This window comes from Lissotriton vulgaris, chromosome 3_1 (genome assembly GCF_964263255.1).
Source record: "Lissotriton vulgaris chromosome 3_1, aLisVul1.2, whole genome shotgun sequence".
NCBI lineage: Eukaryota > Metazoa > Chordata > Amphibia > Caudata > Salamandridae > Lissotriton > Lissotriton vulgaris.
In genome coordinates this window covers 187,746,866-187,770,917 of record NC_141689.1, presented here as the reverse complement: position 1 = coordinate 187,770,917, position 24,052 = coordinate 187,746,866, and the positions used below count along the sequence as shown (strand labels likewise).

Sequence of the window (24,052 nt, the reverse complement as noted above, 5' to 3'; positions counted from 1 at the left end):
CCCCAGGATGACATGGCGATCGGGCGAGGCAGCAACATCCACCAACACCGAGTCCAGGAAACGATCCTGGTGATCGTTTGGGCTGTAAACCGAACCAACCGTAAAGGTAACACCTCCTAAGCGCATGCGATACACTAAGAGCCTCCCCTTCTGCTCGGCATGTTTATACAGCACCTCCCCCCTAAAGGAGCTGGCTATAAGAATGGCCACCCCAGCGGTCTTAGTCGCAGCAGAGGAAAAAAGTTGAGTGGGGAACTTGGCAGAGCGCAACCTATGGCAATCTCTGGAGAGTAAATGGGTCTCCTGCAGGAGGCAAATATCCGCCTGCGACCCCTCCAATAGGGAGAGGATCGCCCTACGCTTTACGGGGTTATTCAGACCCTTGACATTAAGGGTCACTACCTTCAGGGGTGGCATCGCCTCCAGGGAAACAGCGTGCTATGCAGCAGGCGGGGGATCAGCGGAGGGGGCGCGCGGGGCAGGGGCGCAGGGAAGGCCAAAGGCGGCATCGTACTCGTTCGGACAGCTTCGGACGGGACCCCCCCCACAACAACCCAACAATGAAACCCCCCCAAAACCCATTGATGGCAACCGGCCAAAACAAAAAGCAAAAAACAACACCCCATAGTCTCAGTCTAGCCCAAATGGGCGAGTCTGCAGAAAACAGTCAAGTGGACGTCCAGCCACACACCACCCCCCCGCCCCCCCAACCCCCAGCCCAGCATCGTGAAAGCTAAGAGCCTCTCCCCCCGGAGAAAAATTAGGCCGTCAAGGCCACACCAGTAGACTCAGGCAAGTTCCTGGCCGCAGTCCTCAGGGCCTCCGCCATGTCAGCTCTGATGGTGGGCGAGTCCGGGCGACTCACTGGCGCTGACGATGGGCGCCTTCTCGACCTCCGTCGGCTCCGCCGCTCGGGGCGCCTCCATGCGGGTGTAGCCCCTTCCTCCTCCGTAGCAGTAAGGCCCAGCACCCCGCAAACATCTTGTAAGGAGCGCAGCTGATGCAGTACCCCATTCCATCGAAAGATAAGACGGAAGGGGTGACCCCAGGAGTAGGCTGTCTCGTGCTCTCGCAGAAAGTCCGTAGCGATGCGGAAGGACCTGCGTTTTTGCAGTGTGATGGCAGACAGGTCCTGGTAGAGCGCCACAGGTCTTTCGCGGAAGGTCAATGGTTGCTTCCTACGGGCCTCAGTCATGATGCGCTCCTTTAGAGAGAAATCCGGCAAGAATGCCAGGATATCAGGCGGGGGTGCCGATGACTGACGCTGGCGGCCCACCCTGTGTGCCCTGTCGATGCGGATGGGGAAATCCGCTCCCTCCTCCAAGATGTCGCGGAACAGGTCCTGCAGATAAGCCACTAGGTCCGCACCTTCATCGGCGGATGGAACACCCCGGACCCGGATGTTGTTCCTCCTGGACCTGTTCTCGAGGTCCTCCGAGTGGGCCTGGAGCTCGACACATTGCTCCCGGAGGCGGAGGACGTCCTGCTGGAGATGGGTTATCTCCTCATCGCGGCGTTGAGCCGCCGTCTCCACAGTGTCGACCCGTTCGCCCAGGCCCTCGACTTCCCTGCGCACCTCCCGGACCTCTCCAGCCACTTCGGTCTTAAGAGTCTGAAATTCCTCCTTGAGGGAGGAGAATAAGTCCTCCATGAAGGACCGCGTGACCGGCGGCTCGCCCGCATTTGCGTCCGTTGATACCCGGGAGGCCCCCGGGGACGGCTGCGTCCTGTCGCGTAGTTGCTGGGACCTGCCGAGCATTTCCGGCAAGGTGCGATCACCCCGTGCCGCGCCACGTCTCCCAGTCATCTTGGGGCCCGGCAAAGCCCGGGATTAGTTGCTGTAGGCGAGCGCCACCGCTCGCAGGCACCAGATGTGAGGCCTTCGCCGAGGACAAGGATAGTGCGTCACAGGCGACAAAATGGCGGTCCGGGCATGGGCAAGACGGCCCTCGGGCCAGCAGGGCAGGCAGCAACGTCCGAAGAGTAGGCCTTCCGTCTCGTGTTTCCAGGGAGGGCAGTAGACGAGCTGGCGCCAGAACGAGTCGAGGCTCCCGTGTGAGAAGGGCGCGGGCAGGGGCCACCAAGCTCAGCCACACAAAGACAAGATGGCGGGAGGGTGGGACCCAAGAAGGCAGCCCGGGCCAGCAAGTCCGTGGGCAACTCTCAAATGATAACGGGTCCGGAAAGTGCGAAACCGGTGCCTCCCCCCATCACCAGTCGATTGCCCGGCTCGGGCACTGCCCTAACTCCGCCATCCAGCGCCTCCGGGCGCGGAGTTCGCAAGGCGTCGCCCCCGAGACCCCGGGCAGTGGGGGGATCGCCGGTACAGGGCTAAAGTCCGTCGCCCGGCAATGGTGCTTGCCACCAGGGCACCGCCAGGAAGCCACCTCGCTCCGCGGAGTCCTTCTAGTCCGCTCCTACGGGATCTCCGGCGTTCCGCTTTTCAGCACTCGGGCCAGCCAAGGCGCGCGGACAGCTCCGCCTCCAGGCTCCTCTCCTCGGGGCGACCCGGGCTCTGGTCCTCGGAGCGATCTCCGAATAAACTTTTCGGGAACTTCCCCCGGGGCTCCAGAAGTCAAAGTGGCACCAAAATGTGCCCCAGGAACTCCGGCACATTTCTCTCACCCGCAGTGCAGCTGCGGGGGGAGAGAGGCGCAGGAATCGGGGCTCGAGCTGAGCCGGGCCGGAGGAGCTACGGGAGGAAGCGTCCGCTCACCCCGCCATCTTGGCCACGCCCCCCATAATAGATCTTTTAATAGCAATTTCGTTTCAGATAATTACAACCAACTGGAAAGATAATTCATAGATTTCATATAATGCCTGGTGGAACTTGGTATGTCATCACCATAGGCTTGATCGCGCTTTTAACACCCCTGCACCTTTACTAATCAAAAATGACTTGTCATGGTTGCCGTTAACTGGGTTCCTTTCCAGACATGTCCCTTAAATGTTTCTTTTTTATTCTTTTATCTCCCAATAATGTTCATAGTTGTTTCTTACTTTTATGTCTTTATAGAAATTTTAAGTATTGAATCAGTATTCTAGATTGCCCTATTTTTCCTCCCATTCCCCTCTCTCTCTTTTCTCTTTCTCCTCCCCCCGATAAAACAAAATACCTTTAAAAAGCTTTGTTCCTTGGTACAGTTTATTTACCCCCTTTTGGGGGTGGTGTTGCATATTGTCATATTTTCATGCTTTTATTCTTCTTTTTTCATTGCCATTTATACATGTACTGATGTTTTACTTTGTATATCTTATTTAATAAAGCTTTGTAAACTAAAGAAATTAAAATTAAATTAATTATCAATACCAATAAAAAATGAATTAAAAATAATTACCAATTAATAAAAATGAATTACCAATTAAAAACAAATCATTATCAATGAATAAAAAATGATTACCAATGAATAATTAATTATCAAATAATTATCAATACATATAAGTAAAAATAAATATTTACTTTATTACAATTAAATTACTATCCACACAATTTCCCTATAAACCCACAACCCGCTCCAAATGATAAATTATACAATTACCATAATTAACAATTAATAAAAATGAATTACCAGTTAATAAAAAGTAATTACCAATTAATAATGAATTATCAAGTAATTAATTATCAATACATGTAAATAAAAATAAATATTAACTTTATTACAATTAAATTACTTCCCACCCAATGGGGAGGAAATCAAAGAATTTTTTTAAAGATTTAATAAGTCCAAAACAACTTCCAGCAGTGATCCTGACGTGGTCATCGAAAGAAAGAGATGAATCGAATTGCACGCCCAGGTTCCGTGCTGAAGATACCGCACTGGGTGGGGCCTCAGATCCTATGGGCCACCAATTTTTCGGGCAGAAAGATAGATCTTTACCCAGCGGTATGATTTCTTGGCACTATTGCATCTTAGATGGTTTTTGTTAAGCCACTGAAAAACATCAGAGAGACAATTTTGGAATCGCAAATCTGCGTCCGTACACTTTTTGTCAATAGTGACGACAAGTTGTGTGTCGTCAGCGTATGACGTGACGAGGATCCCATGAGATTTTATCACAGCGAGAAGGGGAGCCATGTAGATGTTAAAAAGAGAGGACTTAATATGGACCCCTGGGGCACTCCTGATGTGATGGGTTTCTCGCTGGATAGATAGGGACCCAAAGACACAGTCTGGGACCTGTTAGATAGGAAAGATTTAACCCATGCCAGGACTGTGTCTGTCACGCCGATCCCTCGCAGTCTGTTGATCAGGATAACATGCGAGATAGTGTCGAACGCCGCTGTTAGATCAAGCAGGATGAGGACGGCTTGCCTTCCCTCATCCTGCAAGAACTTGATGGAGTCAGCTAGTTCGATCAAGGCTGTTTCGGTGGAGTGATCGGAACGAAATCCCGACTGTTGAGGATGCAGGATGTTGTGGGTCTCCACAAATGTTTTTAGCTCTCCATGTACTAACTGTTCCGTGATCTTACCAAGGACAGGCAGTAGTGAAATGGGGCGCATGTTGGTGAGATAAGTAGGAGATTTGTTCTGCTTCTTCATCAGGGGCTTCACAATAGCCTTCTTCCAGTCGTTGGGCACTATCCCGGACTCAAGAGATTCATTAATGATGGTGTTAATGTGGGGATTAACTGCATCAATCAGGTGATGCAGGATGCTAGGAGGGCAGGAGTCGGTGGGGGCTCCTGATTTGCACATAAAGTGCTCTTGCAGCCTTATCATACAAATTTATATTTAATTTACTATAATTAAATTACTTTCCAACCCATTCCCCTATAAACCCACAACTCGCTACGGAATTAAATTACGCAAAAATTAAATTACATAACCTTCAATACTTAAAAAAAATTAAACATACATTACAAAATTAATACATAATTTTAATACACATACTACCATACATACAACTAAAAAAAAATTGATATTATGGAAATCGATATTTTTTATTCGATATTATGAAAATCGTTATTTCATACCCCAAATTCGATATTCTGACTAACTATATTTTGGTAATTCGATATTCTGGGCTGTCTATATTTTTAATTCGATATTTTGGGCAGTCTATATTTTGGATTCGATATTTAGGGTGGTCACCTTCCGCCACAACTGTGAAGCCCTCCAGACATGTAGGTCTACATGTTTGTAGTAAATGTGGGTAAGACGGGGGCATAGCTGCAAAATGGAGATTACTTATAGATAAATTGGAGCAGCTGCAGGTTTAGGAATAAAGAGGGGTGTAGGGATTGATATACAAATGCAAACATTGTTACTACAGCCGAAGATGTCACAATATATATATATATATATACACTACACATGTCCTCTCACAGGTTACTGCAACACACTACCATATAAGGTAGCGTCACTTCCTGCTCGTGACACCACTTCCGCCCTGCACGGAATCTTCGCAGGTTAGCGGTCTAGTGCTGCCGAGCCTGCTGAGTATATAGTTCTCGCCTCCAGCTCCCAGCCCCATTGACAAACGTGGCGATCTAGGCTGCGGTTGTGGATGCTGCTGTAAAATTTTTATTTCGCTGCTGATTTTAACAGCACGCTTGAAAAAGCATTTTAAATTGTAATTTGCACATTGTCTTTGCAACACCTCTAAGTTCTTCTCACCTGCATTTCCATTCGCTCGTGGCCCCGTTCCGCCCCGGCTCTGTGCCGTTTGTGCGGAGGGTCAGCTTGAGGAGCGTCACTTCCTGCTCGTGACACCACTTCCGCCCTGCACGGAATCTTCGCAAGTTAGCGGTCTAGTGCTCCCTCACCTTTAGTATTTAATGGCGGTATGGAGGAAGCGCAGCGGACGAGCGCAGCGGGAGCGCCGACTTCGCGCCGAAGTCGCGCACAAGTCAAGCCCGTCTGCGCCCGTCCTCGGCCGACCAGGCCCAGGGCCTTGTCGTAATGCCCAATCTTATTCTTACTCCTCCACCGACCTCCTGAGACTTAAATCCTTAGGACCTATTCCCACCCGCACTGTTAGGGCGGCTCAGGAATGTGGCATTCTTGTTCCATCCGATATCCTTGCACTTGAATCCCTTCACGACCCCCCCCAAGCCCTTTCCCCTGCACTGTCGCCGACTTCCGCCTCCTTACTCATCTACTACCTTAATACCCGTTCCCTCATTCGCCACCAGCTTGAGATATTTCAACTGTTGCATCAGAGCACCATCGATATCCTTCTCCTAGCCAAAACCTCGATCACCGAGGACTCAGCCCCTGACATCCTCGCAGCAATCCCTACGGGATACTACATTATGCAAGCCAACCGTCCCGCTGGGAAGACGGCGGCGGGGTGGCGGCTATCATCCGCTCTGAACATAAATTCTCTGAGGTCACCGTGACATCTATTCCTAAAACTGAATGCTTAGCTCTTAAATTTTCTTCTGCTAAGTCGTCCTTTATTTGTGTTATCGTCTACAGGCCCCCTGAATATATGCCTCTCTTCCCCCAACTTTTCAGCGATTCTATCGCTCAACTTGCGATCAATCATGCCAATATCTTGGTTATTGGCGACTTCAATTATTGGCCTTCTGCTGCCCATGAAAGCCAATCCTCCTCGGAATTCACCGACCTCTTAACTAGCATGAACTTTTCCCAGCACGTCCACACCCCTACCCACCACAAAGGCCATATCCTTGACCAAATCTGGACGTCCAATCTCGACATCTCCCCTCCCGCTGTCCTCCCCTGCTCCTGGTCCGATCACAGCCTCATCTCCTTTCAACTGCATCTTCATACTTTGTGCCCCCCCCCTTGCTAAGAATCTCTTGGCTCGTAACTGGAAAAGGGCAAATCTGCCTGACTTTCATGCCATACTGGCCTCCACTGCACCCACGTCATCGAACTCTCTAGGGGATCAGGCTGATCATCTTGATGAATGGCTACGTCTTGCAAGCAACAAAGTTGCCCCTTTTAAAAAAATCAAAGCTAAGCGCCCTCACGACGCACAACGGTGGTTCACGGACCAACTCAAAGCGGATAAACTTGCTCTGCGGTAAGCTGAACGCCGTTGGCGCCGCAACTACGACCCACAGCTCAAACTCGTCTATGCTGACTCTCTAAAGTCTTATAAAAAATCGATTCTCACAGCTAAAACGGCCTACTTTTCTCAAAAAATAATGGACTCTAACAACAAAACCAAGGAGATCTTCTTAATTGTCAACGAGCTTTCCCTGCCTGATAGGGTCACCCTCCAACCCCAGCCAACCCAAACCCTGTGCGACTCTTTAAACTCTTACTTTATCGATAAAATCATAACCATAAAAAACAATATCCCGACCCCTGCATCCCCTCTTCCTCCTCCCCTTCCCCCCAGGAACACCAGCATCCTGACGGAGTTTCCTCAGATCTTGAGAGAAGCCTTCCTTGCTTGTCCGGACCCCCCACTCGCATTGCTTAATAACTCTCTTGCTACTGGGGAGATCCCTCGCTCTTTCAAACAAGCAGCCGTTCTACCCATCTTAAAAAAATCCAACGCGGACCCCACAATCCTAAGTAATTATCGACCCATCTCCCTCCTCCCTTACTTAGGAAAGATCTTGGAGACTTATGTCACCCGCTGCCTGAGTTCCTTTATAGAGAAATCCTCCTTCCTGGACCCCCAACAAGCTGGTTTCAGACTCCTCCATTCCACTGAGGCGGTCATAGTAGCAGTCATGGACGCCCTCAGGAAAGGTGCCGACAATAACATCTCTCAGGCCCTTGTCCTTTTAGACCTCTCGGCAGCATTCGACACGGTCGATCATGCCATCCTGATCGACCGTGTCCACAATGCCGGCATCCAGGGGGTGGCCCTTGACTGGCTCAGATCATTCCTCGACCAGCGTTCACAAGCTGTTCACCTGTCCACCTTTTCTGCACCTTACACATCCCTCACCTGTGGTGTCCCACAGGGTTCTGCACTATCCCCCTTCTATTTAATTTGTATCTGCAACCCCTATTAGCTTCCCTCCGCAATTCCCCGGTCACAATTTTCAACTACACGGACGATCTTCAGTTAATTTTTCCCATTGGTTCCTTTCCTTCCTCCCGTCTCAATTTTCAGTCCATCATGCTGACCATCGCAGAGTGGATGTATCACAGCCAACTAAAATTGAACCCCACAAAAACTGAGCTCGTACTTATGGGGGGCCCCACTAATCCGTGGAATACCACCTTCTGGCCAACATCCCTGGGTACGGCACCCACTCCAGTGAGCACAGTGAAGAGTCTGGGGGTGATTATTTCTAAAGACCTCTCGATGAGACCACAAATCAACTCAGTCACCTCATCCTGTTTTTTTCATCTTAGGCGGATTCGCAAAATCAGCAGGTTTCTCACCAGGGATGCCCTGATTCAAGTCATCATCGCTCTCATCACCTCCAGGCTCGACTACGCCAACATGCTGTATGTGGGGATCCCCGCATGCCACCTTCACCGGCTGCAGCTGGTGCAGAACCAGGCTGCCCGTCTGATCTTCCGCCAGCCTAAACATCAGCATGTCACTCCCCTTCTCCGTAGTCTTCATTGGCTCCCTGTCTCCAAGCGCTGCACCTTCAAGCTGGCATGCTCAATTTTCAAGGCCCTCTCTGATGCAGCCCCTGCCTTCATCTCATCTGTCTTGACAAGCCACATCCCCCTCAGAGCTCTTCGCTCAGCATCTCTCAACCTCCTCATGGTCCCCAAATTCAAACGCAAAAAGCACAGTGGTTTGAGTTTCTCTGATCTGGCCCCCTCCACTTGGAACTCCCTGTCACCCACACTTCGTTTATGTCCCAGTTATGACTGCTTTCGCAGACTACTAAAAACCCTGCTATTCCAGTCTGCTTACGAATAACCCCCTCACCCTTGATCACTGTACTTGTCAAGAGCGCCATGAAACCGTTGGTGAAAGTGCGCGGCATAAATAATTTTAACGTAACGTAACGTAACGTTTAACGTAACGTAATGGAAGTAGGGACTTAGAATAACACCACAAGAAGTTATCTTAGCTAATGAAAACTGGCACCAACGTCTCTGGTGCTTCCTCGCTCATCAAAAGGTGGTATACAAAATCAGTGGAGATGCAATTCAGTAACAAAATGTGGAACTCACGGTTATGTTATCTAAATTAGGATAATAGAGGCCTCTACTGTCCTACAAGATTACGAGGTCGGGGTTTATTGAACATTGGCCACTAGGCGCTAGTGCAAATGCAGTATGCCTGAAAAGGAAGAGGGGTTGGAACATGGTCTGGCAGAACTCATGCACTCAATGACTGTCACTGGAGGTGGGGGAAGGGGAAGGGCCAGAGGGCAGAGGGGAATGTCTTGTGGGGTCCCTCAGGGTTCACCCCTGAGTCCTACCCTTTTTAATGTGTATGTCACACCCATCATCCATCTGATTAGTTCCTTTGGTTTCTCAGTATGCTAATACATTGATGGCACCCAGTTAGTTGCGTAAGTCTCCTCATACGTAGAAAAGGCAGCACCCAAGTTTAATGCATGCATGACTGATATTGCTCAATGGATGATCCAGAATTTTTGAAAACTCAACTGTAATAAAATGGAGGCACTGTTATTCGGTACCAGCAATACCCTCTAAAACAATTCCTGGTGGCTGCAAAGTCTAGATTTCTGCCAATTCCAGTTTAGAAGGCTGGAAATTCGGGTGTGGTGTTTGACAAACTTACTTTTGTTGACCACTCTAATCAGGTAACATCTTCCTGTTTGTTAATGTTAAAAGATTTAAAAATAAATCTTACCATATCTTCCGCTTGATCTTAGGAAAACAGTGATCTTGGCACTGGTTATTTCAAAGATTGACTACTTTAATGCCTTACTGGAGGGACCCCAGTCTTGAGTCTTGAAAAAACTTCGACTCTTCAAAATACAGCCGTAATAGTTCTATTTAATCTCCCCAAATTCTGTTGGGTATCGAAATGCAACACAGAACTCTACTGGCTCCCTCTTACACGTTTCCAATTTAAAGTTCTTTGTTGGGTCCATATAGGACTTTACCAAAATGGTCCATGCTTTCTTAAAGATACTTTTAAATGGTACTCAGCCATAAGAACGCTATGGTGCAGCGCAGCTAACAAAGTACAAGTGCAGAGAATAAAGAAAGAAAACTGGGGTGGAAGAACATTTTCCTACTCAACCTCTAAATGGAATGAACTGCCCGACCATTTGAAATCTCAATCCAACCTTTCAAAATTCAGACTATTTAAAATATATGGCAGGTTTTTCAGGAAAATTAGACTCACTGCCAGTGTTTAGTATTTTCTGGATACTAGTGCCAAGATACCAACTGGTATTAACGCGCTTTACAAGACCATTATGACATAACATAGCAAATATTTAAGGTATAGAAGAAAGACCATATAATTTGCTAAAAATAGCATGTTTGTAAAAAAAAATTGGACACAAGTAGTCAAGATTAGAACATTAACGACTAAACCAGGTGCACTGTCACAACGCCAGACGATCTGGCCAGTGTAGAAAGGTAAGGGTGTTTTGTTTGGTAGTCTCCACGTAAATATTTACCTTTGCAGCCGACATTCCCTTAGTGATGGAACAAACTCCTCCTTTATCCTGGGTAAGAAAAGAACAGAAAAGGAGATGTCTTACTTGAACTGTTTCCAGCTTGTCACTTCCTTCAGATATAGATCTCATACAGCTGGTCAGTTTCCACTGCTCAGTAAGTAGTGAGATTTGAATCTTCATGCTGTATATCACCAGAGCTCTGGGACACAAATATTGAACAATGGCCTGACAGTGCATCAAATTGGAAGTAAGTACTCTTACCTGTTACTATTCTTACCTGCAATGTGAATTCCCCTTGCTGTATCACTATTTCAGATTTCTAGAGGGCTGTGCAAAAGTTTGTCAAAAAATGAATCGTAGAGTGTGTGGCCAAGATGGCAGGCGTACGAGATACCCGACATGCTCCTCCCTTTCCTGGTGTGCAAGAAGAGGAGAGGTATGAAGCCTCAATGTCCAGGCCTCAGGGTGGCTCCATGTGCCTGCCATGGTTGTTTTGCGTGAGGGGACTCTGAGCAGGCGTGCAACGCCCATAGGGCTGGAAGGGCTTCAGCCCCCCTGTCGTGTGCCTCAGCCTGGGCTGCTGCAGCTCGAGCTGCTGTGGGCTCGGCTGGGCAGTGTCTGGAGTCTTACCTCCGGCACCTGAGTTTTTCACAGGTCTTGAAAGACCATTTGCATTTTTTTATACGTTTGTAAACTGTTTAACAAGGCTTAGTTTTTTTCTGGTTTTCATACCCCCCGGGCACCCACTCTGTCTATTCTAGTGGTCTTCAAACCTTTTAATACTGTGCCCCTCCTCACCCGCCCAGTGGAAAAAAAACATCGCCCGTCTTAGAATCTCCACATTTATTCTAATAAAAGGACACCAATATAATGAGCTGGCAGCCCTAATCATAATCAGACACACAGAGTCCTAGTTCCCACTGCAATACTTCCTAGTGATACATAGATATCAATGGTTGCTCATAAATCACACCAGGGGAGTTCCTTCCTCTAAGGATACTCGTGACATCTCAATCTATTGCTTATTTAAAAGGCAACCTTACTCTGATCTCGACAATACAAGACAACACAGGACTCACAAACACTTTGGACGGACAAAAAATGTGTGAAGAGCGAGATGGCACCTCACGGGCGCACCACCAATGGGACCCCTGGCTGGTACTCACCAGGATGGCCCTGTTATCATCATTGGTGCCATCAAGCTTTAACGGAAACGTGTCTCAAACCCAAAATGACAGTGCGTGATGCAGTGAACACAACTTATATGTAACAAAACTAACAAACATTTAAACAATTACACATATAAGATACTGAGCAACCAGGACATTAAACTTTACTTATGCTCCCTTCTTAGTTGCAAACAGTAGAACAATTAAATATAAAACAGAAGAGTGTGAAGACTACCTATCGCTTCACACCCCACTTACAGCCGACATGTTTCATTGCCGTGGTATTGATCAGGCAATTTCCTCAGGGCCACTCAATTTGAATGCCACTGCTAGAGGCACTGTGCTGCCAGCGCTGTAATAAAAACAGACACAGATATAAAGGGTTACATACCTGGCCACCTAACTGGAGTGTGAACATTAACACTCATGCAGTCTAACAATCATGCTATTCCAAATACGGGATGTTATAATTACCCATTGCGTAATTCACCCTCTCATACCAGCCGAGAGGAAACAACTAGGAAGAATGCCCCCTTTGGTGAGCAAAATCCTATCTCCCTTCCATGTGGTTACTGCAATGAAATAAAAAAGGCATGAGGGATTCGCCTCCTACATAGCGCGATCTTACTTCTGTTTTGGCAAAGCTTCACCCTTTAGTTTCTGGTCCTTCTGATCTCACCCTTGGAGAATAGTCGTCCGGCTTCTTCTCATTACTCGAACGCCGAACGACTGACACAGCCGGTCTATTTGTTTACATGAGTGCCGATTTTCGAGGTTTCTCATTGGTCGAAAATCGGCTTCCCTGATTGGTTCATCAAGTCACATTGTTTTGCTTGTCAAGCCGATTTCCCTGCTCTCTCATTGGTTGTTGTCTTAGTCATTGGACTAGGTCATCTCTTTACATGACAACAGCGGCCATGTTAGAACGGACCCTGTGCCAAAGTAAACCCTTGTGTACCAAAGGTTCTTGTAGTTATTTTTAGTCATGATATTTCTAGAAGGGCGGCGCTACCTCGTTCTGCGTGGTGACTCCACATTTTGAATATTTACGCATTTTCAACCGAGGTCTTTTCATCCTTAAAAATTACAGAGCTCCAACAGTCTTATAGTACATTTCGTTTTTAATCGCTCCCTGTATTGTTTATGCGCTGCTATTTTCATTAAAGTTATCCCAGAGGAAATTTATATCGTGATGCACATTAACCTGCTATAACAATACGCGTGAATATGGGGGCCATCTTAGAATGGTAAGCATGGGTGTAACTTGAAATCTGCTGGGGCGCTACTGTTTCATGCGGTACACTATACCTGCCTTAAGTGTGCAAGAGGACACTCAGAAGTTCGGTGCCCAGTATATTGGGTTCAGCCTATGTAGGTCCCGGTGGCAGATCTTTTAAAGTACTTCAGGTTATCACATTTAAAGACACCAATGTATCCAAATATTCCGATGTTGGGTGCCCAATGCATACAGAGAGTAGTGTTATTGACACAGTATACCGCATAATGATAAAGTTAAAGGCCACAATCGGTGCTTAGTCATCTGTGAATGTATACCGGGGTGTCTCATTACCTTCTCATGCGGGACCTGATATAGTGAGGGTTAGTATGGCGTACCCTCTAGGCTGATCCCAACCCTTTCAGATACCATACATAACTTCAGTTCCATTATCTGCTCGGACAGAGACATAGTGCCTGAATATTTGTCTGTGGCTCAGGTTTTAACAACTCACTGGGCCAAGGAGCATTCACGTGATTTACCTCAGCGTAGCTTGTTCCACTCTAAAAGTTCATTTAAGCCCCTCTGCTCACTTTGTTCTTGGTATATCCAGCGTGCCTCCTTGGTGATCAGACGTCTCTCCATAGTCTGGGTGTCACCCATCACTCTTTCTAGTACTACCCACGTGAAGGTGTGTTTATTGCGGTGGCAGTGCTGCACTAACTTGGTAGTCAATTTTCCGATCCTGATAGTACTGATGTGTTCCTGGATCCGGAGTTTGATTTTGCGTGTCGTGAGCCCTATATACTCCAAACCACATTCACATCTCAGTCTATATACAACATTGGAGGTGTTGCAATTACTGAACTGGTTCAATGTCCAAGTCTTGCCGGATTGTAGTGTCACTGCGGTGGTTTTTTTTGTCATTGGGCATACGGAGCAATTTCCACAAGGGAAATGTCCATTCGGAATGGTTTTCATTTCTGTTTCTGTTCGTGGATTAGTCCTGGTATGGACTAGCTTGTCCTTCAAGTTACTAGCTCTCCGGAAGGCGAAGCGCGGGGGGGGCATCTTAAAGTCTCCCGTAGAGAGTAAAGACCAGTGTTTCCTGATAGATTGACGAATCTTGGTGGCCATGGGATCGAAAGTCATGACCACCGGTAGGCAGTCCCTTCTTTCTTTTATTTGGGTTTCCAGCAGAGCAGCCCTCGGTGTATTTAAAGCTCTTTTTTGTGCCCGTTTGATGACTCTTCGTGGGTAATTTCTGACTTCCAATTTTTCACTTAGTTCTCCCGCTTGTTCTTTATATCTTTGCGTAGATGAGCAATTTCGCCTGTATCTTAAAAATTGACCCACAGGGAGATTGTCTCTGAGTGCTCTTGGGTGGTATGACTGATATGAAAGTAATGAATTCCTGTCAGTCGGTTTTTGGTGAACGCTCGTGCTAAATCCTCCGTCAACTGCTTCAATGTCTAGATCGAGATACACTGCACTGGTATGATGGTAATTCCAGGTGAAGCGAAGGCTCATATCTTGTGTGTTTAACCAATTAAGAAACCGGAGGAGAGAGGATTCATCCCCGGTCCACAGGAGGAGCACATCATCTATATATCGCCTCCACAGGCGAATATGATCTTTGAAGGGATTATTCTCGGCCTCGATGATGTGCTCCTCAAATTGGCCGACATATATACAGGCCAAGCTGGGAGCCATTGTGGCTCCCATTGATGTTCCGGTCACTTGAAGGAACAAATCATTCTTGTAGCTGAAGAAGTTGCGCGTGAGCGCCAATTCAACGCATTGCATGACAAAACTCTGGGGGGCATCATAGAACCACTCCTGTTTGGCTAGTGCCCTCGCGGTTGCCACCAATGCAGCGTCTTGAGGGATACACGAGTAAAGCGACTCGATATCGATGGTTACAATATATTCTGTGCCGGGATCAAAGGTCATCTCTGCCAGAACATTTAGAATGGCCGTTGTGTCCTTGACATAGGATTTTTGAGTTATCACAGATTCGCGTAGGAAATAATCGGCGAACTGTGATAAAGGTTCCAGTATGGATTGAATTCCGGATACAATGGGCCGGCCCGGCGGAGGCCGGGCCAGCTTGTGTATCTTCGGAAGGATGTAGAAGGCGGGGGTCCTAGGGTTAGTGTTTATGAGGAACTCCGCCTCCTTCACATTTATCCACTGCTTTTCTTTGGCTCCTCCAACAAGCTCTTTTATTGTTTTCATTAGATCCGGCGTGGGGTCTTTCTTTAAAGGTTGATAGTTAGCCCTCATGTTGAGTAGGCGCCGTACTTCGGCGTCATAGTCGCTGGTGTTTAGTATGACGATGGCTCCGCCTTTATCCGCACTTTTTATTGTTATTGTATTGTTGTTCTGCAGCGATCTCATAGCTTCCCAGTCTGCTTTTGTCATGTTCTTGAAGCCATTGGTTTTTGCATCTCCTTCAATCCTACCAATATCCTCTAGGACCTTCATCTCGAAGACGGCCACCTCAGGTCCAACAGTGCCACTTGAAGGGCAGAAAGTGGAAGGCTTTCTTAAGTTGGTATTATATCCGGTATTTTCCTCACATGGTTGTTTCGCGAAAAACTTTTTGAGCTTTATTTTTCGCATTGTCTCATAAAATTCAGTGCGGCATTTAAAGGCATCATGGATGGGCATAGGAACAAATCCTAGCCCTTTGTTGAGCACTTTTTCTTCGTCGTCAGTTAGCTGATGATCAGATAAATTGACTACGATGTTATTTATACTGGTCGTTTTCCTCTGTTCCGTGTTTGGCGTGGGGAGAATGTTTGCCATTGTTGTGGTGGTCGATTGCCTCGGTTCCCTCCTCTGCCTAGTTGTTGCTGCTGCTGTTGTCCCGGGCCTTTGTTGGTTGCTTGGCCCTGTTCTAAAAAATTACGCAACAGCACACTAAGATCAGTGTTAGAGTTTGCAGCCTCGGGTTGGTTGAATCTCACTCTGTTAGCACTTTGAGCTGGCTCCGGTTCCTCCTCACTGGACGTGTTGTCGAATGTCCAGTTAGTGGGTGTTCTTCGTTGTGGTTGGAATCTAGCTCCTCTGCCCCTTCTGCCCCCTCCAAATTGTTGTTGTTGTTGTTGTTGTTGTTCTGGGGCAGATTGGTAGTGTGAGTCGTTGATATATGGGAAAGCCCACTCGTGTGTGTAACGTTGTAGGTTACGTTGTAGTCCCCTGATTTTCTGAGTGATCATATATTGTTTATATTCCTCAATATTGTCTTTGATCTTTTGTAAATGCTCCTTGGCGTCAGTAAAGCTACTGTCCCGGTTAATGGCTTCTTCGAGGTCAATGATTTCCTTCAGCACTTCTTCGCTCAGTCTCTGTGCCGTGCTGATAATAAGGATCAACCAATCTCTGGTACACTTATTAGCGATAAAGCTCCAATCGCGTCGGAACTGTTTATCGTCTAGAAAAATACGAGGCTCAATCCTCACTATGAGGCTTGCAGGTGAGGCTCCTGCCTGATAATATTCAGGCATAAGAGCCCCATGTAGGGCAATTCTTATGTGTTTCTTTTTAAGATTACTTAGCTTCTCCCATTCTTCTCTTACTTTGTTATTACCACTCAACGGATTATTTTCAAACAGAGAAGGACCAGCTAAAATAGCAGCAATTTGCTCGTCAGTGAAAGCTAGGCAATTTTTGTCCATTCTAAGGTTATAGGCTTATTGATAGTTAGACTGCACAGTAAAAGGTGGATGTGGACCAGGAGACAACAATCACTTTATATCAAGTATAATAAAAGATCAGAGTTTTTTAGAAAATAAGGTCGCTGTTAAAAAAACTCTCACGGCTGGACCGCCGTACTGGAACTGCATACAAAAAAGGAGTCTAGAGGGAAAGACAGAACTAGGACGCCCTCCACTCAAAGAGTAATCAGACACACAGAGTCCTAGTTCCCACTGCAATACTTGTGAGGAACCATGTGAGGAAAATACCGGATATAATACCAACTTAAGAAAGCCTTCCACTTTCTGCCCTTCAAGTGGCACTGTTGGACCTGAGGTGGCCGTCTTCGAGATGAAGGTCCTAGAGGAAATTGGTAGGATTGAAGGAGATGCAAAAACCAATGGCTTCAAGAACATGACAAAAGCAGACTGGGAAGCTATGAGATCGCTGCAGAACAACAATACAATAACAATAAAAAGTGCGGATAAAGGCGGAGCCATCGTCATACTAAACACCAGCGACTATGACGCCGAAGTACGGCGCCTACTCAACATGAGGGCTAACTATCAACCTTTAAAGAAAGACCCCACGCCGGATCTAATGAAAACAATAAAAGAGCTTGTTGGAGGAGCCAAAGAAAAGCAGTGGATAAATGTGAAGGAGGCGGAGTTCCTCATAAACACTAACCCTAGGACCCCCGCCTTCTACATCCTTCCGAAGATACACAAGCCGGCCCGGCCTCCGCCGGGCCGGCCCATTGTATCCGGAATTCAATCCATACTGGAACCTTTATCACAGTTCGCCGATTATTTCCTACGCGAATCTGTGATAACTCAAAAATCCTATGTCAAGGACACAACGGCCATTCTAAATGTTCTGGCAGAGATGACCTTTGATCCCGGCACAGAATATATTGTAACCATCGATATCGAGTCGCTTTACTCGTGTATCCCTCAAGACGCTGCATTGGTGGCAACCGCGAGGGCACTAGCCAAACAGGAGTGGTTCTATGATGCCCCCCAGAGTTTTGTCATGCAATGCGTTGAATTGGCGCTCACGCGCAACTTCTTCAGCTACAAGAATGATTTGTTCCTTCAAGTGACCGGAACATCAATGGGAGCCACAATGGCTCCCAGCTTGGCCTGTATATATGTCGGCCAATTTGAGGAGCACATCATCGAGGCCGAGAATAATCCCTTCAAAGATCATATTCGCCTGTGGAGGCGATATATAGATGATGTGCTCCTCCTGTGGACCGGGGATGAATCCTCTCTCCTCCGGTTTCTTAATTGGTTAAACACACAAGATATGAGCCTTCGCTTCACCTGGAATTACCATCATACCAGTGCAGTGTATCTCGATCTAGACATTGAAGCAGTTGACGGAGGATTTAGCACGAGCGTTCACCAAAAACCGACTGACAGGAATTCATTACTTTCATATCAGTCATACCACCCAAGAGCACTCAGAGACAATCTCCCTGTGGGTCAATTTTTAAGATACAGGCGAAATTGCTCATCTACGCAAAGATATAAAGAACAAGCGGGAGAACTAAGTGAAAAATTGGAAGTCAGAAATTACCCACGAAGAGTCATCAAACGGGCACAAAAAAGAGCTTTAAATACACCGAGGGCTGCTCTGCTGGAAACCCAAATAAAAGAAAGAAGGGACTGCCTACCGGTGGTCATGACTTTCGATCCCATGGCCACCAAGATTCGTCAATCTATCAGGAAACACTGGTCTTTACTCTCTACGGGAGACTTTAAGATGCCCCCCCCGCGCTTCGCCTTCCGGAGAGCTAGTAACTTGAAGGACAAGCTAGTCCATACCAGGACTAATCCACGAACAGAAACAGAAATGAAAACCATTCCGAATGGACATTTCCCTTGTGGAAATTGCTCCGTATGCCCAATGACAAAAAAAAACACCGCAGTGACACTACAATCCGGCAAGACTTGGACATTGAACCAGTTCAGTAATTGCAACACCTCCAATGTTGTATATAGACTGAGATGTGAATGTGGTTTGGAGTATATAGGGCTCACGACACGCAAAATCAAACTCCGGATCCAGGAACACATCAGTACTATCAGGATCGGAAAATTGACTACCAAGTTAGTGCAGCACTGCCACCGCAATAAACACACCTTCACGTGGGTAGTACTAGAAAGAGTGATGGGTGACACCCAGACTATGGAGAGACGTCTGATCACCAAGGAGGCACGCTGGATATACCAAGAACAAAGTGAGCAGAGGGGCTTAAATGAACTTTTAGAGTGGAACAAGCTACGCTGAGGTAAATCACGTGAATGCTCCTTGGCCCAGTGAGTTGTTAAAACCTGAGCCACAGACAAATATTCAGGCACTATGTCTCTGTCCGAGCAGATAATGGAACTGAAGTTATGTATGGTATCTGAAAGGGTTGGGATCAGCCTAGAGGGTACGCCATACTAACCCTCACTATATCAGGTCCCGCATGAGAAGGTAATGAGACACCCCGGTATACATTCACAGATGACTAAGCACCGATTGTGGCCTTTAACTTTATCATTATGCGGTATACTGTGTCAATAACACTACTCTCTGTATGCATTGGGCACCCAACATCGGAATATTTGGATACATTGGTGTCTTTAAATGTGATAACCTGAAGTACTTTAAAAGATCTGCCACCGGGACCTACATAGGCTGAACCTAATATACTGGGCACCGAACGTCTGAGTGTCCTCTTGCACACTTAAGGCAGGTATAGTGTACCGCATGAAACAGTAGCGCCCCAGCAGATTTCAAGTTACACCCATGCTTACCATTCTAAGATGGCCCCCATATTCACGCGTATTGTTATAGCAGGTTAATGTGCATCACGATATAAATTTCCTCTGGGATAACTTTAATGAAAATAGCAGCGCATAAACAATACAGGGAGCGATTAAAAACGAAATGTACTATAAGACTGTTGGAGCTCTGTAATTTTTAAGGATGAAAAGACCTCGGTTGAAAATGCGTAAATATTCAAAATGTGGAGTCACCACGCAGAACGAGGTAGCGCCGCCCTTCTAGAAATATCATGACTAAAAATAACTACAAGAACCTTTGGTACACAAGGGTTTACTTTGGCACAGGGTCCGTTCTAACATGGCCGCTGTTGTCATGTAAAGAGATGACCTAGTCCAATGACTAAGACAACAACCAATGAGAGAGCAGGGAAATCGGCTTGACAAGCAAAACAATGTGACTTGATGAACCAATCAGGGAAGCCGATTTTCGACCAATGAGAAACCTCGAAAATCGGCACTCATGTAAACAAATAGACCGGCTGTGTCAGTCGTTCGGCGTTCGAGTAATGAGAAGAAGCCGGACGACTATTCTCCAAGGGTGAGATCAGAAGGACCAGAAACTAAAGGGTGAAGCTTTGCCAAAACAGAAGTAAGATCGCGCTATGTAGGAGGCGAATCCCTCATGCCTTTTTTATTTCATTGCAGTAACCACATGGAAGGGAGATAGGATTTTGCTCACCAAAGGGGGCATTCTTCCTAGTTGTTTCCTCTCGGCTGGTATGAGAGGGTGAATTACGCAATGGGTAATTATAACATCCCGTATTTGGAATAGCATGATTGTTAGACTGCATGAGTGTTAATGTTCACACTCCAGTTAGGTGGCCAGGTATGTAACCCTTTATATCTGTGTCTGTTTTTATTACAGCGCTGGCAGCACAGTGCCTCTAGCAGTGGCATTCAAATTGAGTGGCCCTGAGGAAATTGCCTGATCAATACCACGGCAATGAAACATGTCGGCTGTAAGTGGGGTGTGAAGCGATAGGTAGTCTTCACACTCTTCTGTTTTATATTTAATTGTTCTACTGTTTGCAACTAAGAAGGGAGCATAAGTAAAGTTTAATGCCCTGGTTGCTCAGTATCTTATATGTGTAATTGTTTAAATGTTTGTTAGTTTTGTTACATATAAGTTGTGTTCACTGCATCACGCACTGTCATTTTGGGTTTGAGACACGTTTCCGTTAAAGCTTGATGGCACCAATGATGATAACAGGGCCATCCTGGTGAGTACCAGCCAGGGGTCCCATTGGTGGTGCGCCCGTGAGGTGCCATCTCGCTCTTCACACATTTTTTGTCCGTCCAAAGTGTTTGTGAGTCCTGTGTTGTCTTGTATTGTCGAGATCAGAGTAAGGTTGCCTTTTAAATAAGCAATAGATTGAGATGTCACGAGTATCCTTAGAGGAAGGAACTCCCCTGGTGTGATTTATGAGCAACCATTGATATCTATGTATCACTAGGAAGTATTGCAGTGGGAACTAGGACTCTGTGTGTCTGATTACTCTTTGAGTGGAGGGCGTCCTAGTTCTGTCTTTCCCTCTAGACTCCTTTTTTGTATGCAGCCCTAATCATAAGACTGGAAGTTTGTTGCAGGATGAGAACATTATTTATTTCCTCCACCCTCGATCCATGAACAGGGCCGGACTGGGAACGCAAATGGGACCTGGCAATTGAGTATGACCGGCCACAAGGGAGGGAAAGGGCCCTGGTGAAGGGGCGTTAGGGTTGCGCATGGAAAAGACTGAAGCTGCTTTTTGTACAGGGGCTGATACTGCAGCACTGCTGCAAAACTGCCCCCCTGTGCCAAATACGGCCCCACCGGTCCAAAAAGGGCACCACCCTTCCGTCCCACTGAGAAATGCCCGGTGCCCGCTACGTCCAGTCCTGCCCTGTCCCTGAATAATGCCACAATAGCAATAGTTTAACTTATATCTGAAATCCTATGCCATCCCTCAATAACATGCTGAATAACTTGAAGTGTCTGGGAATGCACCCTGCATTCAGTCAACTTACTCCTCATTCTCGCCCTTCACTTCCACATTCACCCAGCACTCACAGCAATCACAATACACTGATCGCATGCACTCACACTATTCACCTTGTGCTCACCCTGACCACACCACACTTATGCCACTCACCATAAACTCACAGTTCTCTCTCCACTTACCCTGTGGTCACATAAGCACACTGCTCACTCTGCACTCACAGTGATCACTCACAATGCACTTGCACTGTTCACCCTGTACCTCACCCTGCAGTCACACGAGCACCCTACTCACCCTGCACTCAATGGACACTTCACTCACCTGTCCCTTCAGTGCTCACTCTGCAATCACACTCAAACAAGCTTATCAGTAACCAACATTCATTTGTCCCACTCTGCACTTACATCTGCACCCAAATTCATATGGTCACCTAACTCACTCTGTAGTCACTCCTCTCACCCTACTCACACACTGTTGCATCACTCACTGTGCACTCACATGGTCACTCCTGTCACCCGCAGAGGGTTAATTTGCTTGCTACAAAGAACGTGTACCAAGCAGATCAAATCAGAGTGTGAATAAACTACAATTAGCCCTATAAAATAAATGATATGTTTGTCAGAAAGGAGCTATAGAGAGATGAGGTGCTGTAGTGTAGTTCCTATTTTCCCTATAGGCCCTGCGCATTGGAATAACATAAACATCAGTGTAGACGTAGAACTGCGGTCTTCTAGGTCTCTGCTGACTATGTTAGACTTAATTGGGTTTTCGTACCAGCTCGCTCAGAGGTCACTGGAAACTTTCTTGACTGAATAGGAAGTGATCAGCTTCTTTGGCTCAGACAAGAAGGGATTCAGTTTTCCAACAACCGCATTAACATGACAACTTTGCTCCTCAGAATATGAGTCAATCTCTAGAGTCGTGTGAAACAATAGACAGCTATTTCACTCAGTCAGTTGTGCAGAATTACTTTCACCAGTATGCAGAGAATAGAGAGACGGGCGTTTTCAATAAAAGATATTATTTATTGAACAGTCTTCCTTCTCATGCAAGAGAAATTAATTGCCACAATTGCAAGACTTGTTATTATAAAAAGTGCGTACAGTAAAAGGAGTATCACAAAATAATACTGTAAAAGCATGGATATGGTTTCTTAGCCATAAGATGGTTAAAATGAATAAAATATATACATTCATATATACATTTGGCTAACGTCCTCAACTGGTGCTTCTAACTACACCTACCCCAGTGTACCTGACCTAAGCCTAACATGTGGGAGGGAGTAAGTAAGTAGCAGTTTAAGTTTAAGTTGGTTTTGCCAAGGGTTTGCTTCAAGAATTCTCTCTAAGGGTTTAGTCAGCACCCTACCTCTGGAATAGAATGTTGGAGGTCTGGTATCTCCTCTCAGGACTCGATATTCCAGTTACCCGCAAAGGTAGGCTGGAAACGCCGGAGCTGGATTTTCTCGGCAGGAGAAAAGACAGCGTCTTTCTCAGCACGTCAAGGAGGAGGGGCAGCGTCCGTGGGCTTCTCCCATCTGCTGGGCTTTCTGCAAGGGGACAGCTGATCTGCTCCAGTATTCACCACCACTGTGTTTGCTTAAGGCAACGTCAGTATTATTTATACCTGAAAGGTGCCGAGTTTGACGTAAGTTTTTGGACATAAAACGTCAATAAAGATGTCACTATGAACTGGTCGTTCTTACAGTGCTCGCAGGAGTTCTATTACTAATCAAAACAAAGCAAGCAGGGCTTTCCCAGGTTGCTGGGGGTTTGGTATGTCTAAAGAACTCAATGTGCTATCTAGGAATCTAAGGAAGTGACTTCTGCTATGTCATGGACTGTCATGGACTTCAGAGGCGACTTGCTGAAATATGGCTCGGATTACTATGCCCGTATAGGGATATGTATTGATTATAGCCGTATAGTGGCATGAGGTCACAATATTGATCGGGGTCCTAGATAAAACACAACACCCACTCCACGAATTTATGTCCATCAAATTACTAAAAACTAAAGCAATAAGATGCATGTGTATTCCTACCTACCCCAAAATACATTTTTGCATTTGAAATGGTGTATATCAAATCAAAAGTTTCTTTATTCGGAGTTTCAAATTTAGAAATCCATAAAAGCAATATTAATACATGATAATTTCTTTCTTTAAAAATTTTTTGATTATAAAATAATGCATACAATACAGTTTCACATATAAAAATCGTTTTCACTATTCTTTAGGAGTGCACTAGTCGAAAGGGAATTACTCACAGTTCATTTGGGGTGCTCTTATCAAACGAAGATTACTTTACAAATTTTTCCTGTGTCTAAATATGCATTTCAAAAAGTTTAGTATGTGATAACAGGTAGTTTCTGTGGCTAGGAGCTGAAGACACAACATAGCAGGGCGACATTGTCTGAAACCCCAAGATTTTAGCAAAGATAATAGCCACAGTTTTCGATGTTCATTATAAAATTTGCAAAACATAACTACATGTAAAGTGGATTGTGCAGACTTTTCGTCACAAGGACAAGGGGGTAGATTTGGATCCCATGCATTCATTACTGGGAATGCTATTAGTCTGTGGAATAGGTTTAATCTAAATCTTGTAAGGAGGAAACGATCAAAAATACTGATTTCAAGATT

General features: G+C 46.2%; 1 protein-coding gene across 1 annotated transcript in view; it reads right to left on the bottom strand.

The window, feature by feature from the left end:
- Positions 1-24,052, bottom strand: part of LOC147726190 (uncharacterized) — a 606,971-nt gene that overhangs the window by 381,689 nt on the left and 201,230 nt on the right. The window contains exon 4 of the mRNA XM_086960284.1: positions 10,507-10,554. Within this exon, the coding sequence (XP_086816410.1) occupies positions 10,507-10,554 (48 nt within the window). The remainder of the gene's footprint in view (positions 1-10,506; positions 10,555-24,052) is intronic.